Raw genomic sequence first — 17,982 nt, forward strand, 5'->3', positions numbered from 1 at the left:
AGTATATTAGCTAAGTTGCTCATATGTTTATTAAGACTGTTTGTTACTCAATAAAAAAAAAATAAAAAAAAAGATATTTAGAACCAGTATACAAAGTATACTCGGTCAACCAGATCTTGACAGTAGAAAAAGGCGGCAAATTTGAAAAATGTAGGCGCGAAGGGATATCGTCCCATAGAAAATTTGAATATCGCGCCTTCTTTTACTGACAAGATTTGGTTGACCAGCTATATCACAACAACGGGTGTGGCGGTTACGAAGAAATTAACAAATTTACGATTTTTTACTATGGAGCGGCCTGTATGTGTTAGTAGCTCCTGAGGTAGTAAATAGTATGAAACCTTCTTCGACCTTTTCGATATTTTGTATATTTTGGCTGATTATAGATGTCGATGTATCTATGGGAGAGCAAAAATACCTGTATATTGTAAAGACATGTTGAGTGCGTGCTCAGATATTTATGAGCACCTCGGCCGCTCCGATATATCTGATGATAAGTTACGGTTACACGGAAAGAACATGTCTAGTAATATTTTTTTTTCAAAAATAAGATATTAATTTCAAAATGTAGAGCTCTCAATGAACTATTTGTTACCTACAGCTTCTGTTACCTCTGTAATTATAAATATAACTCCGTTTTTTCTCACTTTAAAAACCCCCACATAAGAAAATTATGGTTAAGTATGTACATCGTACCTTTCAAACCGCGATAGCTCAAAATGTTGTCAGAGTGACTAGACATATACTATGTTCTTTCCGTGTACCCTTCAAGTGATGCAATAGTATAAATGTGTTTTGAATATACTTGCGATTTTCCCAATTATCCCGTATCCGTAATTACCTTAACGCACCTAGTGAATGTAAGTCTAAAGCACAATGAGCTAAGGAAGTGCTATTATAATGTTATTGTTAAAATAGGAAACTCACTACGTGAAAGCAAATATAGAAACATGATAGAAACACACATAGGTATAGGTAGGTAGAAAATACATGTATGAAAAGCCATAACTGCATATGCCAGAGTTTAACACAGCGTTGTTTATGAGTACCTTATACAGATGTAGTACATACGTATTTCCCATCGTATTTTCACGGAAACGTTCGAACGTGTCTTGCTATTCCAGTCAGTGTCAGTACAAAAAGTATGGAGGTTAAATTAAGTAGCATGACAAATACGAAAGTTTCCGAGAAAATACGATGGAAAACAATTATGCAATACATCTGTACACAGTGAATACGGGTAAGTGTGGCTGGACTTCACATTGGGGCCTGTTTACACATAATAGATTAGGGTTTATTGCGAGTTCATAGATTTGCTAGTTGCGTTTAGTGACCAATGTAAAACCCCGTCTCCATATCGTGCGGCAAACTATCGAACATATCGGCAGCCGCGCGCAATGGATACCGGGTTGGCTCCTTGGCTCGCGAGCCAACCCGGTATCCATTGCGCGCGGCTGCCCCGCGAGCCAATGTTCGATGGTTTGCCGCGCGATATGGAGACGGGGCTTAAGGTAAACATACTGGTGCTCGACGCTCGACGCGGTCCCAGTACATGCCATCTTGAAACTTAAGTCATTGTCAATAGAGGTGACAGCAGGGTGTCATCTATTGGACATTAGCATGTCGAGCACTAGTACGTTCACCTTATAAACTCGCAATCTATGGACACTAATCAATGTGTAAACCGGCCCCGATGTGAAGGCCAGCCACACCTCACCGTATTGACATTACACATTATAGCTGTGTCACTTTGTCATAACCACTTAGCCATAAATAAAATTGAAAATTAAATATAACTTGAAATAAACTTATGAATACTTAGAAATTTTGGCTGTGGTTGATAAATTTTTGAGTGTTGATAAATCTCAAATATCTATCTTCAAAACTCAATTCTGTTTGACTTAGTTTGAGAGTTAATTCGTATAGTAATTTTTAGTATACATTTTATTTCATTTTAATAACATCAATTTAAAATTATTGTAACAAGGATGGATTACTTCGAAAACGCGGGTGAAGAACCTAGATATTAAAATTCATAGTCGCTTTACAAATTTTTGTATACGAGATTTGTAAAGCGACTATGAATTTTATTAATGCCATACGACGAAATAAAATTGTAACAACAGCTAGGTAGGTAAGTAAGTAGTAGGTAGTGTAGGTACCTATCGATTTATTGATGTTTTGTGCGTTTTCGCAAGGTCTCTCAATGCGGTGTAAAGTTAAAGCATCTTTTTCTGCCCTGGGCAAAGTTACATGACTTAAAATTATTTGCGAAGGTAAAGTTGGCATTGCGTGCTAAAAAAACAAGTACAGATGAGGTTTAAGTCCGGAAAATGCTTAATGATGATGTTTAAGCTAATGTAAAGTTTAAAAACGTGGTCTTAACCTCAAAACTAGCCATTTTAGCATATTTTTTTTTTCATTTGGTGACAAATTGTAAAAGATTTTATGACATACTATAATGGCCATATTTTAGTAGGTTGCGCACATAGCGGTATGAATCTCAAGCATGGGCCTTATGCACTTTGTGAATAATAAAAATGCATGAGGAAAACTTAAGAATTGCCTCTTGTCTCTGGAATGGTGTTATAGCTTGTGTGTAGTTAACTTTGTCAAAAGTGTCTCGCCTAGCCAAGTGGAAATTGTTTAAAGAAAACGCCAAACGAGACATATAGTATAATAGAAAAGAAGACAAGACTTTTTGTCGCATCGTTCATCACGATTTTTTTTTTATTGGCTTTGATAAACGAATGTCATCTTGACTACGGCAACAGAGGCGGTTCTTAAGTTTTATAAGAATTATTTTTTTTACAGTAAGTACATCTGGTGCTACATTATGACACCAGAGGGTCTACCGCGAACCACGTTCGACGTGTTGCCTCTCTGTCGCACTTGTAAATTCGTACGTAAGTGTGACAGGGAGGTAACACGTCGAACGTGGTTCGCGGTAGGCTCTCTGGTGCTATAATAAGCACGTTACGTAACTATACGTCGGAAATACTCGTATGTACTGTAAAACGTTCGTTGTACGATACACGTGCGAATAGGTAATTCGCCACTCGTGTCGATTTAAAACCATTTTAAAACACTCCCTTCGGTCGTGTTTTAAGACTCGGTACTCGTTTTGAATTTCCTATTTTTCGCACTTGTATCGTAAATAACTAATAAGCTTTTGTTGTCAAGGTCAGTGCTCAAAATTCACACAGCTATTACGATTTATTAAAAAATTGAAAATATCTACTGCATATTTTATACTGATCTTTTTCAACAGAGGGACCGTTAAAACTCTTAAACGGAATACATAGTTATTGGTACGAATACTGATTTTGATTCCATAAGCAAAAGATTCTATAATTTAAATAACAGTTTGTTCTAAATTAGAATCTTGAGCTTAGCGCGAATTCAAAGGCAGTACTTTTCACCTCGTCAGCAAGATAATAATATTAATAATATAGTGATAGAAAGACAACATAACCAATTTACATTTTTAAATTACGCTTTAAAAATAACTTGACCAGTTTCTCAAACCAATTTTTACTCTGTCTTTGTAGCCTTAAAGAGAGTTATTTTGACTTCTAAACATGTATTCTAGATTGTCCTCTGTTACAGCCAGGGTCAGCGGACAAAGTCACTATTGTTTTATATTTTAAAATTATCAAATATTTTAGGTTAAGTACGTAGTCATTAACATAAATGATTGATATGCAATAACTAACAAATGTATGGATAATTATGTTGTCTTTAATAAAGAACTTTTAGTCAAATTTTCCGAAAGGCCAAAGAATTAAGCTTCTGAGGTGAAAAGCAAATCTGTTCAGAAAGACCAGTATCACTCACTATGTTTTAGCACAACCCTAAAACTGCACTCTCACAAAAGGCATCTATAACGGTCGGTCTCTCCTGAGTTCCTTCAGGGTTGTCTCCCGTTTCACGTACCTAAGTAGTAGCTCCCTCAGAGTGGCCTCGTCCTCCTCCGTCGTCGCATATCTGGTCAGCTTGGTGTCAGCCTCCCGGGCCACATGGTCTGGTACCACTGCGTGCAAACCGTCCGTTTATTACCTTCCTAACGTTTTCGGCAGCCCTATTTTTATTGTAACTTTACATTTTGACAATTTCATTCACGACACAAATTTAATATTCATAATGTGGATAGTAAAATTTTGTTAATGGACTTTATTTTAATATTGGGCCATTCTACTTTTTGTTGACTATAGTTTTCCACGTAAATGTATTACTTTGCTTTTTGATTTTTCCTGCAAAGCATTTAATTTGCAGCACGGACTGAACGGCTTAGTCGATATTTAATCATAATAGTGAAAATCCATATATTAATGCATGTAGCAACTGAACCATGTTTCTAGCAAAATATTAGTTTTCACTGTTACTAGATTTTAAAGTAGTATAAATACAAATACAAATAATTTATTGAGAAAAGTATAGTAGGTAGTAGGTACAGTGGTTGCTCTTACAGATTTAGTTTAGTATATTTGCCCATGAATTTGTTTTAAATGTTTGCATAATGTAACAACTTTATTTAGAAAATATTAAAATAATACATTTATTGCGAATTAATCTTTTAAAATGTATAAACAATTTTTTTTTATATACATGGGAAGCTGTTTTACCTCGGACAGTTTTTTCTTTTATGAATTTTAGAAAAAAAAAACTAATGGCTGTAGAATTATTGTTTATCCGAATCTTATAAGATACATTAATAAACTATCTATTACGATATAAAATTTAAAGATCAGTTTATCTATTTTGATGGGATACGTTGACGAAAAAAAAAGGGAAAAGTGTCCAAGGAACAACACCCCTGATGTACTCGTACCTTGGTCATTTCCCGTTGTACCTCGGACATGATAATTTTAATTAATTAATTTATAATTTACCTAATCATAGAAAAAATATTTATATATGAAATCACAGATATTTTTAGCATATTTACGCCATTGAATAGATTTTTCTAGTACAATTACCTTCGAAAAATATACTTAGCAATGGTAAATTTTTATTTTAGCCTAAAACATGTTATGCATTGTTTCTAAAATTGATTACTTGGTAACTTATAACGCATATATAACTAATAATTATAAATACAGCAAATATGAAACCTTAAGTTAAAAAAAAAAATTCAGTAAGTAGCAAGTACGGGCCAAGGTACAACCTATTTTCGTTGTCCGAGGTACAACAAAGCAACTTTTTGGACAAGTAAGCTTGGTAATTAACACTTCCTATTGAGATTAGGCTGAAATGATCCTACCATCGAGTACCTAATTAACTTAAGTTTAACTTATTATATTAAGTTTTACTATCTATTAGCAAAACATGAAATAATCATCCTTGATGTAAAGTTCGAAATACTGACTTTTCATAACACAATTTATATTTTAATTTATTTCTTGAGTTACCAGCCGCTCTCAAGTTTCGTTGATAGCTTGTTTTTTTATAGTTAATAATAACATTTCAAATAATATAAATTAAATATTTCAATAACCGTGGCAATGTGGAAATATTGCCATCTGTCTGAGGTAAAACCATGTCCAAGGTACAACAGTTTCCCATATAAAGACAAATATATAACAAAAAGTAGAATGATCCAATCAATACATAGGTAACAAATATGTGTTAAAATATATATTTTCCAATATACTTGTGGACTGTGTTCTTAATAATTCAATAACTTATTTCATTAAATAATTTTAATTTTGAAGACATTTTGTTTTCATTGTCATTAAATTCTCTAGTTTTTTATATGGCAACTTTGCCCACTTCCCAAAAAAAATATTCATAACCATTTCGCAAGATAAATCTTTAAAACAAGAAGAGATAATGTAGAGTTTATTTATATTAACGCGGTATGAAGACGATTACAGAAAAGTTTATAGGACATATTAGTCTTTAAATATGATCCGGAATACACTGTTAAAATCTTTAGGGTTTCTTGTGGGCACGTTGTATAATTGGCTACTTTCCTACTAGTCAAATCAGCATCTTTTTTTTAAAACTGTCAAAACGATTTGCCAATATAGAATTTATATGAAAACGTATGTAGTGACGTCACGGTCAATTCGCCTACTTTTTAAATATTTTCTATCCGATTTATTAAATAGAAATTGTGTTTAAAAAATAACTGCTATCTATGTTTCTGTAATAATTATCTGGTGCTTTATTTCGTGCACGGTGTGAAATAATTTATTTTAAGTAGAGGAAAGTACCCAATTCATGTAATCGTTAGATCATTACTAATGGATCGAGACCAGATAAGCGTTTTCTGGACTTAACCTCACCAACTGTCGGTTTTAGTACAAAAAACTTCAAGGAGACAGTGGCAATCCTGTCAAAATTCGTTGTTTATTACTACCTGGATAGGTGCCTCGAATGCTTATCAAAAAGGGTTTTAAAAATATCATCATAATTATACCTTGTGCAGTCCTATTTGCGTCATTTGACACATGACACTGACAATAGCAATAGAACGTAAAATATCTTGCACATCGAAATTACAAAGGAAGATACTTGCACTGCGAACGTTTACGTTTTACGTCTTTTTTTTAAATTTAGGGTTGGCCGGAAACCAACGTTATGAATCGTTATGAATCGGTAGTCGTCTAAGTAAATCGATATAAATTTTAGGTCGCGACAATTCAATTCAATTCAATGTTTTATTCATAAAATATACATTTTACACGTCAACTTTTTAATCATTATTAAATCTAGGTAAATGTTGTTATAAATCATTCATATTACAATAGTTATTCGATATTTATAACAAATGATTATTAAATTTATTATATCGTCTTATTATTATTTATTAACCATATAATTCTAGCTTTATTTAAATCTCAAATAAAAATTCATTAAACGTCACAATTCGATACCTCAGTCTAGGTGCGATCCAATCGTAATCGCTTGCTGTGACAATCGATTTGGGTTAGTTACATCTCTATATACGTCAGTCATAATGTGTCAAAAGACGCAAATAAGAATAATACCAGTATATGTGATGTCGAACTTCAAAGTGGCGAAGACGTCTCGAGAATGTCTTAATTATTATTTTTTGCTCGTTAATTTGGTTTAACATGCAATACCTATTGATATTATACAGTGAACTAATGTGTAAGAGTGAATCTAATGAAAAATTAGTCTTGAAATGCGTTCAATCATTCTTTAGTCAAAACCCGGCAATCCATCGTGGCTATTTGTAAAGTCCAGCTAAGTACCACTTAACTTAAAGCAACCGTTAACCGCAACACTTATGCCATTGGCGAAACCATCATAAGTTTGATGGTAGCCATTAGTTTAAATAAAAATAACATCATATATATAGTTTGCTTATACTTATAATTATACATCGAGCGAAAATCCATCAAGTGAAATATCTAATCAAAATAAATCAGGATCAGATTTCTAAACTTCGAAAGCCATTCCGTCCTACTAAACTCACGAAAAGAAATTTATATTAAAATCAATTACATTTTCTTCCACGAATATCCTGTGTTTAATGGAAAAATAGTCATTGCTTTTTATAAGGCGCTGTCAGACGCAAAGAAGCTAAAGGAAATAAGTTTGCAACTAAAATACGAAGATAAAACTGTAATGTGATATGAAAAACTAAACTGACAGCGGATTATAAAAAAATACTGGCGACCCGCCCCGCTTTGCGCGGGTTAACAAATTAAACATAAACCTTCCTCTTGAATCACATAGGGACAGACAGACAGCGGGAAGCGACTTTGTTTTATGTAGTGATATAAATATTTGCGATAAAATATTTATGATTATGAGAAAGGTAGACGGTAGTCGAGTTAAAGTTTTTTAACCTTAGTTCTCATTAATTATTATATTATTTTTATCTAAAAAACGATATATTTTCTTTGATATCCATGCAACGATAGATGCAACCCTACGTAAGATACTTTAGATTTTAAGGAAACTTTAAATTTTTATTTACTAAAATGCATTTGATAAAATAATTATGAACATAAGCATATTTTACTCAAAGGAAAACGTCGCTTTACTTTCAAAGACAATAGAAGTACGAGTGGATAAAACAATATTAAGGTGACGCAGAGAGATATACACTTTGTATGGAAAATCTACCTCTAAGTGTAAGGCCTGAGTGCACGCTCGAGTTGGGCGTACAGCGGGGCGGGGCGTGCGGCGTACATGTTAAACAAATGCAAACGTATAGGAGCGGCTTTAGTACACGCTGCTCAAATCACTTGTGAGCCCGACGCCACGCTGCACGCCCCGCCGAACGCTCCGCTTCGAGCGTCCACTCAGGCCTTACACTAAGTGACCGGTTTGCTTGACTCATTGCATTTGAGTGTGATAGGTATCAAAATGCTAATACAATTCGAAAAGTAATTTGAAGTAACAATGGCGACGAAAGAGCTAAAGATGCGAAATCTCGGTCAAATATTATACGGGATGTAACAAAATAGTGCGGATCCAGTTAAAGGCGTATTCAGTATCGTGTTCTAAGCTATACAGGGTGTTTCCTGTAACAGGAGCAATAAATTAAACTGTATGCTGTACTCCTCAAACGGACCAACATTTGTTCAGCAACTTTTGAAAATAACTCATGTTTTGATTTTTATTACACTTTAAAGTTTATTCTAAGACGCAATGTATTGCAAATTTTGTTATGTTTAAAACGTGACAAGCAACGTCAAACACACTGATGTCAGCGTACATTGAAGGCAATATTTATTTTGTATGAAAAAGAGGAAGTCTAAAGGATTCATAATTTTTAAAAGTTGCTGAACAAATGTTGGTCAGTTTGAGGAGTACAGCCTTTAGTGTGCTTTAGTTTAATTTATTGCTCCTGTTACAGGAAGCACCCTGAATAAGTTATATGGCTCCGTCCTTTAGCGATTCAGTTTAGGTCCTAAACAGAATCGCAATAAGGACATCATGGTAAGGCCCTAGATTAGGATAAAGTAGAAGTGAAAAAATACGAGTAGGTAGTTAATAGTAGTGCAATAACTAAATTAATGAGTAAACTATGTATTTTTATAAAATGTTGGTTCTCTATCGGTACGAAAAGCGAATACTAATTTCAAAAACTCCCTGTCGTTACATTATTTTGTTGTTGTGAACTCTAGTGCCCATACCATTAATTTAATCTCAATGCTTTCCTTTCCTACTGCCGCTGAGTACACCGGCAATGATCATTTGATCAAAAGCTCTGCCTAATTAATATTTCCATTATATTGGAACATTTCAATAGTCTATAATATAATGTCAAAGCATTTCCTAAAGTCAAATCGAAGTCCAAAGCATTGTGCAAACTTTACAAATCAAAATGTACTTTAAACTTTGTGTTTACAGTTCACAGTCGCATGTCGGGTTATTTTGCCTCGGGTATTGACTGTGTTTTCGTATTAATAGGCTACATGACTAATTTTCATTTATGGTATCAATCGATCGGGTTTGTTTTTAGGATCAAATGTCTATATGGGACCCATTGCATTAAATTAACACAAAAGTCAGAAATTGTAGTCAAAGGCCGACAGTCGCACTTCATTCGCGAAACGCCCTATACAAAACGGCAAGGGAACGTGACGTCAAGGTCTCTGGGAGCCCATCTTGTAGTATGGACAAAACAAGAAAATTGCGTTTTTGTCGGTGAAATATTGCGTTTATGTATATAGTTGCCATACAATATTTTTATGGATGAAATGTAAGGAATCGAATGGTACCCTTACTTTTATCGTTTTTGGAAGTAAAAAAAAACTTAAATTTTGAAACTTTCAGGTCCTGTATTTTTGTAATTTTTCAATATTTTATTTTAATATCCACATTATTGTGATAAATTTGCTATCTATTTTACTACATTTTGTTATAAAATTCAACATGTGTCATCATCCCTTTTCCGGTATAGGGAACGTGCATGAAAAGCGAGCAGCCCCCTGTACGGCTACCATCAGTTTGTCACTGACATAAACGCCGTCGAGAACGTAATTTACTTTCTACACATCTCGCTCGTACTCGCATATTTGTGCAAACGAGATGTATAGAAAGTAAATTACGTTCTCGATAGCGTAAATGTCAGTTTTGACACTGTCAGTGACTCATGGTACGGGCTCTGTTTAAGTTTAAGTCAAAAATATCTGAACAAGTGAACACGCACTCTAGCGCCTTGACAATAGAGATGTGTTCGGATATTAGTGAGCACTGTGCGATTTTATAACTTTTGAATAAAATGTCACATATCAGGTTTAACTGGTTTAATAATCGCAAAAGGATATTTCGTATGGATATCCCTTGGTTTATGTAATCATTAAATCGCAAATAATATTTAAATAATATTGTGAAAACACCTTTGTCCAAATAACAGCGCTAATACTTTCTCACTCGCTTGACGCAATAATTATTTACATATTAATAACTTTCGCAATTGAAGAAGAAGAAAGAAGAAAAGCATTTATTAGCACAATAACATAACCTTAAAAACTAACAGAGAACACAAAATGAGAGGTTGCGCTAAATGGTCCTCACTCAGCTAGGTGTCACGGTATGAGCCACATGGCACACTCCGCGACGCTGATTTACAGTAAGGCCCAGGTGGATGGACTCAACAGTGGATGGGCAATTCGCTTTAATAGTCTGATATTCGCGTCAATAATGAATAAAAGATAAATCTTTTATTTTAAAATATTTAAGTAAATAACATTTTCATCACACTTGCTCTAAAAAGATCTTATTGCATGCAGCGGGCTCAGCACGGTTACATTTTTATCGACTTGATCACTATGCCCGTCACTTTCGCACTAGTTTACATACTTGTTAGAACGTGACAGGCATGGTGATAAACGATAAAAATGCGACCGTGCTACTAGGGCAGGTGTACTGAAAGGCCTATATTGTTCCAGTGGGATTTATTTAATGTGGAAAACTATAGCTTTTTATTTTTATTATGTCACTAATTCATACGAACCAAGTACGTAGTAAGTAGGTATAAATGAGTTTTAGTTTCAAAATACTGGCGTTTTGTAATTTAATATTTTTGTTTATGTTTAAAATTATTTCATTTATTTGATTTGATTTGAGTAATTTAATAGCCGTTTAAAGTAGTTTGACACAATTTTCAATCGTGGCTTAATACCCGCCTTTGATGTCTAAGTGTCTAACAGTGTCTAACGTATCAAATAATGACAATAAGGCGGACGAATGTTCCAAGTGTGATGAACAAAGATCGGACAAATTTGCGTCATTGCTCGCAATAATATGGACATGACGCCAAAATTTATTAAATAATTAATCATTTAATTAATTTCTTACCTGAGGTTTAATTTTGATTCCTAATCAATAAATACACACAAAGATTTCTTATAATGTTGATTTATTAAAAAAAATCAGTATGTTTTCCAAATTTTCTGTAGGTGAGCGTTTCTTTTATTTTTTGCCATTTTTATATATTGTGAAATTTTTTGCCACTTTTGTGTTATTTCTATTCAGGATCGCGAGCCCTTTTCATCCTTATAGGAGAAAAAAAGTGTCCTAAAATTTCCATACATTTTTCAATATTTCCTTTTTGTTACTACCATACAAAGTATATGAGGAAATGGTAACACAATAGGAAAAAAACTCTGGGACACTTTTTTACCCTATTAGGATCGAAAGAGCTCGTGATTCTGAGTAGAAAGAACACAAAAGTGGCAAAAAAGGTCACAATAAATAAAAATGGCAAAAAATAAAAGAAACGCTCAGGTACTCATTTTTTTATATCAAAACTATATTTAAGTGCTATTTATTGACTAGGAAACAAAATTAAATCTCAGGTAAAAAAATAATTAAATGATTAATTATTTAATCAAATTTGGAGTCATGTCCACATTATTGCGAGCAATGACGCCAATCTGTCCGATCTCTGGTGATGAAAAACATTGTGTGTAACTCCGGGGGTAAGAATATTGCAAACTCGAGTCTCTAATTCCCTCCAGACGGCGGCCTATAGAGAATTATCATCGTCATTTCCAATATCTCTCTTACCTCCCTTGTTGCTTGTAATATTTATATATTGAATTAAAATGTACTATAATAAAGACATACTACCCGAACTATATTGCGAAAAAACAAAGCGATCATTAAAAACATTCCACTGTCAAATTAAGGTATTCGGGAAAACACTCACTTTTACATGTACCCAGCCCCATTAAGGGTACACCTTCGCTTCGCCTCATAATAGCGCTATTTCACCCCCTCAATCCCATCCCCCCTTGATTTCCTCTAACGAGGATAGATTTAAATTGATTTCGGATTTCGCTCTCGGTTATATTTTAATGAGTCTGGTGCACGGTGCAACGCGCGGTGCATCACGCGGCCAGACACCCACTGCTTGCACCAAGCGCCGCCCCGCCCCTCCCCCTCACCTCTTCATCTAGGCCACGTACCCCCCACCCGAAATGCCCTAACCGCCTATGACGCACACACACAGATACGACCTTTTTTAAACATGGCGGTATAGGGTATAATTTTGTATGCCGCTAGACTTTCCGTTGCCTTGTTCCAGCTTGGAACTAAGTTGTGTAAATGGAACATTCAAATTTTAATTTCAAGATCCTGTATCACAGTTACGGCATGAACTGGAAACGCATATTTGTAATGCAATGTAATTTAGATTCCGATAGCCATATTCGAACTTTTAGATACGTCAAATATAAGATATTGAAACGATATGGATCAGATATGTCAGTGTCAAAAGTGACGTAGGTAGTTTTTTGAAGAAACGTCGCTTTTGACACTTGTTGGACACTGACATATCCGATCCATATCGTTTCAATATCTTATATTTGACGTACCTTAAAGTTCGAATATGGCTGCTAGACACCTAGAGTCATACCTAGAAAAGCCTGCAGCGATTTTGATTTTGATAGCCCACGCAGTGCGCTATCAAAATCAAAATTTATACGTCACAATTTCATAGAAGTTTGACGTTTAAAATAACACTTGCACTGCGTGGGCTATCAAAATCGCTGCAGACTTTTCTTGGTCTAACTCTAGCGAGTTGGGGAAGTCCGACTACCACTTGACCGGTTTTTATTAGTATGTATTAAAGTCTGATCACGCACCCTATTACGGAATTTCACTGGAACATTTTTTTTTCATACTATACTGAACTGTCACCCTATACATGAGAATAACCACGCCCTCTTGACAATGATCATGTATTACTGGTCAGGCATTACACTTCAAAGAACAGGGGCCCATTTCTCGAACGGAATTAGACTAATAATATTAGTTCTCGAACTGTCAAGTCGTATGGGTTACCATGGCAACACACTAATAATATTCGAGTAATACCGTTACTGTACCGAGAATTTGGGCCCGTGGTACGTAGGCGGGAAATAATAGCTTAGAAATCCGACCCGAGTGTGGCTATTTTTATACGTTTTATTTAGCATTATAAGGATCTTCTCGGAAAAGATTTTATTCCTGGTAGTCTAGAAATTACTTTTATCTACACACGTATCATAAACCCTCTTTGATGAGTTCAAAAACCGCAATTCACGGCCAGCGTAAAGATAAACTGTTTTATTACAACAAATTACGGCTTATAAATACAAGAGTCAAGTGCTACGGATGTAGCCCCGTAGCCGTAGCTCGTTGTACGACGCTACGGGACTCATTAAAACAGCTACGGTCGTAGCGCTACGTCGTAGACGATATCATGGGTTTCTAGGTATGTAGCGAAAATGCTTCGTAGAGGCAAAATAACGTGTCGTGATTAGCGCTTAAATACCTACGCATAGAACGCATACAATCCATTTTAATGAATACGTAAAATATATACTACAACACATTGTTGTATAGAGTCAGACCTAGAAAAGTCTGCAGCGATTTTGATAGCCCACGCAGTGCAAGTGTCATTTTAAACGTCAAACTTCTATGAAATTGTGACGTATAAATAACACTTGCACTGCGTGGGCTTTCAAAATCGCTGCAGATTTTTCTAGGTCTGACTCTACTTTTACTTTTTGTTAAACTAACAGTATAGAGTCAAACCCAACTAGCCCTTTGACTTTGCAATGAGAATGTGTGGCAGTGTCACTATAAAACTTAAATTTATATATTAAGACGAGGGCGTAAATGAACAATCCTCGAAAATGTGAGTCGAAATAAAAATAACACAAGAGTTGTTTGTTTTTCGAAAAATGTTAATGACACTTACACTTTAAGAGATATCGGGAACCGTACTAGTACAGTACCATTAGTACAGACAAAGAATTTAATTTCAGTACTATTTCATGCCTTGTCACAGTGACAGTCAATATGAAAGTCGCTAGGGACCTTATACTATTGTTACTGTGACAAGGTACGAAATGGAACTGAACTTAAATTCCTCGGCCGTACCATAGAGAAAAAAATACATAGATTGCTCACTCCATACATCAGTTTTGGTACCAAAAAGACTATTATTTTCATAATCGACATCTAGCATCGAGTAGCGGAATTATCAGTGCTGCTACATCTATTGTCAAGTAGCAGTACTGATAATTCCGCTACTCGATGCTAGATGTCGACTATGAAAATAATATTTTTGGTACCAAAACTGATGTATGGAGTGAGCACTCTTGTCTTACTATATTTCTCTATGGCCGTACCAAATTCAATGTTGATTTTTATTCAATGATTTCACAATGATATACACATACGTAAACATAGTTACATTTTTTAAGGATATCAGTCGGAGTAAAGTCAAAGAACAGATATTTTTAGGATATTTTTCAACATATCGAGAAACTAGAGGTGAATCTGTGGTCATCGTTTTAAAGCCTTTTAACCACAAAAAACTTAATAGTCGTCAATTTTAGCTCATTCTGTCATAAATTTCTGCTATTTTTATTATATTAAATATATGTTTCGTATTTCAGGATTGGTTCATAAAAAAATTGTTTAGAATGATCTTACATACATAGTTTATCGAAGTATGGTCAAATAGTAAAAATAATTGAAAAATACACACACATTTTCTAAATAACCTTGCAATCAAGAAATGTGTGAAATAAATGAATCTTTCGTTTACCATTACACTTTCTTATAGTTACGGTTACATTAATTTAACAACGAGATGGTCAACACACATATAAAAATACAACTTAGCGTCCATTTGACTCATAAAAGTGAAATTAGACAATCATTTTACTCCATTTTTTACTCACAACAAAATTACGAATAATTTTCTAACTTACACATCTTTTACAAAATGTCATCAATAATTTAAACTAGCGGCCATATTCGAACTTTAAGATACGTCAAATACTAGAGATTGAAACGATAAGGAATGGATATGTCAGTGTCAAATAAACGCGTCACTTTTGACACTTGTTTGACACTGACATATCCAATCCATATCTTTTCAATGTCTAGTATTTGATGCATCTTAAAGTTCGAATACGGCTGTAAGTGCTATCATTTTACTGAAACAAAATAACAGCCATATTCGAACTTTAAGATACGTCAAATATTCTTTAAAACGATATGGATTGGATATGTCAGTGTCAAACAAGTGTCAAAAGTGACGTATTTCTTTGTAGAAACGTCACTTTTGACACTTGTTTGACACTGACATATCCGATCCATATCGTTTCAATATCTTATATTTGACGTATCTTAAAGTTCGAATATGGTTGTAAGGTTCATTTCGCTTCGGTATACAAACGCGTTTAAAATTATCATCAATATGCACTTAAAAAAATATGTCAATGTATTTTTGGGACACGGACAATTACCCCAATATATGCCACTCCTTTGTCACATTAATGAGTCAAGCAGGCGCCTTCTTATTTTAATAACTAAAATATAAAAAAACCTGAACGCATTACTATCAACTACTACATTGAAAGTGTGACTTCGAAAAAAAGAACTTGACTAATATTAGGCCGCGCAATGAACGCAACACGCGCGGCGCGGCGAGCGTCAACTCAAGACTGTTCGGACATTTACGGCCTGGCCACGACATTGCGAGACTACTAAGACGACAAGCATAGGTTGGAGCGAGACACAGCGATCGGACCTTTCGTACTCACCTATGTTTTTCGCCTTAGCCGAAGCCAGTCGCGCAATGTCGTGGCCAGGCCGTTAGTCGAGCGCAATTTGTGAATGGCCTTGATTTGCCGCTTGCGTCCAGTCTTTGGCCTAAATGGGGCACTTAGCACTTAGTGTAAGGCCTGAGTGGACGCTCGAGTTGGGCGTACAGCGGGGCGGGGCGTGCGGCGTGCATGTTAAACAAATGCAAGCGTATAGTAGCGGCCTTAGTGCACGCTGCTCAAATTACTTGTGAGCCCGACGCCACGCTGCACGCCCCACCGAACGCTCCGCTTCGAGCGTCCACTCAGGCTTTACACTTAGCAGCACAAGCGCCAGGAGCCCTTATATAGTTCCTTTTTACGAAGATACATAAATATGTGATGACCCGGAATAAAATGGACCTTAATGTTTGCCAAAAATTTAAATTTTTTATCTCAAAAAAGTGCCAAAAAAATCTAACTTTACGTCACAGTGGGAACTAGAATTGACTAACCGCATGAAAACTTCTCTAAATTTGAAGCTTATCGCGTTACACTCTCAATCCCTAACCATCCGCACGCCGCTCCAGTGTGTGAGCGAGAAAGCGCTATGCGCGTTTTAATATTCGTTAAATCAGTGTACCTAGCCAAGGTGACACTCGCTGGCGCTACGACGAAACGCATTGTCCCTCTGTCACTCTTCAATATTAGTGCGACCGTGACAGTTGCTTTTCGTTCGCTACGGTGCGTAAACAATTGGCATGTCGGCTACGCACCCAGAACTCCGTCATTTCACATCCGATTTTTTTTTATTAAAGTATATTTTTGAACTCTCATCCCCGAAACTGAACTTTCCCGCACCACATTAAGGTCCACATTCCAATGAGCGTTTACCTGAAATTCGGTCAATGGGCGAATAAAGCGGCGGCTCCTCCTCGCCTGCCTGCTGGTGTTCGAGCAGACGATGGCACGACTGTCTCATGAGCGCTCCCCGCACTGTCAAAAGATAAAGATAAGATAGTTTATTCAAGTACAATGCGCTTATGAACGTCAAATAAAGCTACACCGGCTCCAACCCTCCACCTCTGCCCTGAGAAGATTTAAATCCCCCCTCAATTGGAGGAGGGTACCCAATATGGGACCTAAAACAAACTCGGCGGGACACATCTTTCCAAAAAATTACGAGTAAATAAGGAAAAAAATACAATTTAAATTACTATAGAATTCATGCAATTAACCCTTCCTTCTTAAAAAACTTAAGGTCAATGTGGCTAATTCCGTCATAGGGGCTAGTCCGTGGCATATATTTCTTTGATTTTCAATCATAGAAAACCATCTGCTTTTGATTGCTGAAACTTTAAGTTTTTGGCAAAAATTACATTTTTGGTGCAAGCTTTTATCGCTGACTGTACTTTTCTTTCCAGAAGCAACTAATACTCATCGAGACAATTCTAAAAACCCCAAACACAAATTGCGTTGTTTAATCACAGAGTTCCTATGGTCACCTCCTGTCTCTATCATCAGATCAGCTCGATATGGTACCACAATATTGCATTGTCACCCGACTTACAAATTTATTCAAATTTTCGGTCGAAGTCGGAAAGTTGATAGGGCGCCAAACGCGACTTACTGTTAAGAGAATAAGAGCGCATCAATGTACCTAATTTTAAACACCCCGCCCGCTTAGCAACTTCTGCAGCTGACTGTACAGGCGCTTTAAAATTTTCATCCATTCCCCATTGTGGTGCAATGTCCTAAATAGCTTAACGACCTTAATAGTAGTCCAAAGAGTATAATAATATATGTATTAATAGTAATAGTAGTAGTAATAGTCTTACCTTTATTATATGTATTGTCATTTCACTATGGCCGTTGGCTGTCTAATCTGGACAACATTTTGCCTGAAACAATACACGGTGTTTAGTTGATTTAAATCAATTATTAAAGAGGGAAATTTACACGTTTT

General features: G+C 35.5%; 1 protein-coding gene across 4 annotated transcripts in view; it reads right to left on the reverse strand.

Moving 5' to 3' along the window:
* LOC134660891 (glucose transporter type 1) overlaps positions 1–17,982 on the reverse strand; it is a 68,402-nt gene that overhangs the window by 35,745 nt on the left and 14,675 nt on the right. For all 4 annotated transcript variants that reach the window (XM_063516748.1, XM_063516745.1, XM_063516749.1 and 1 more), the window contains exons 2-4: positions 17,855–17,917; positions 16,911–17,012; positions 3,937–4,033 (exon numbers count right to left, since the gene is read on the reverse strand). In XM_063516748.1, the coding sequence (XP_063372818.1) occupies positions 3,937–4,033; positions 16,911–16,998 (185 nt within the window). In that variant the 5' untranslated portion in view covers positions 16,999–17,012; positions 17,855–17,917. The remainder of the gene's footprint in view (positions 1–3,936; positions 4,034–16,910; positions 17,013–17,854; positions 17,918–17,982) is intronic.

The sequence above is a fragment of the Cydia amplana genome, chromosome Z (genome assembly GCF_948474715.1).
Source record: "Cydia amplana chromosome Z, ilCydAmpl1.1, whole genome shotgun sequence".
NCBI lineage: Eukaryota > Metazoa > Arthropoda > Insecta > Lepidoptera > Tortricidae > Cydia > Cydia amplana.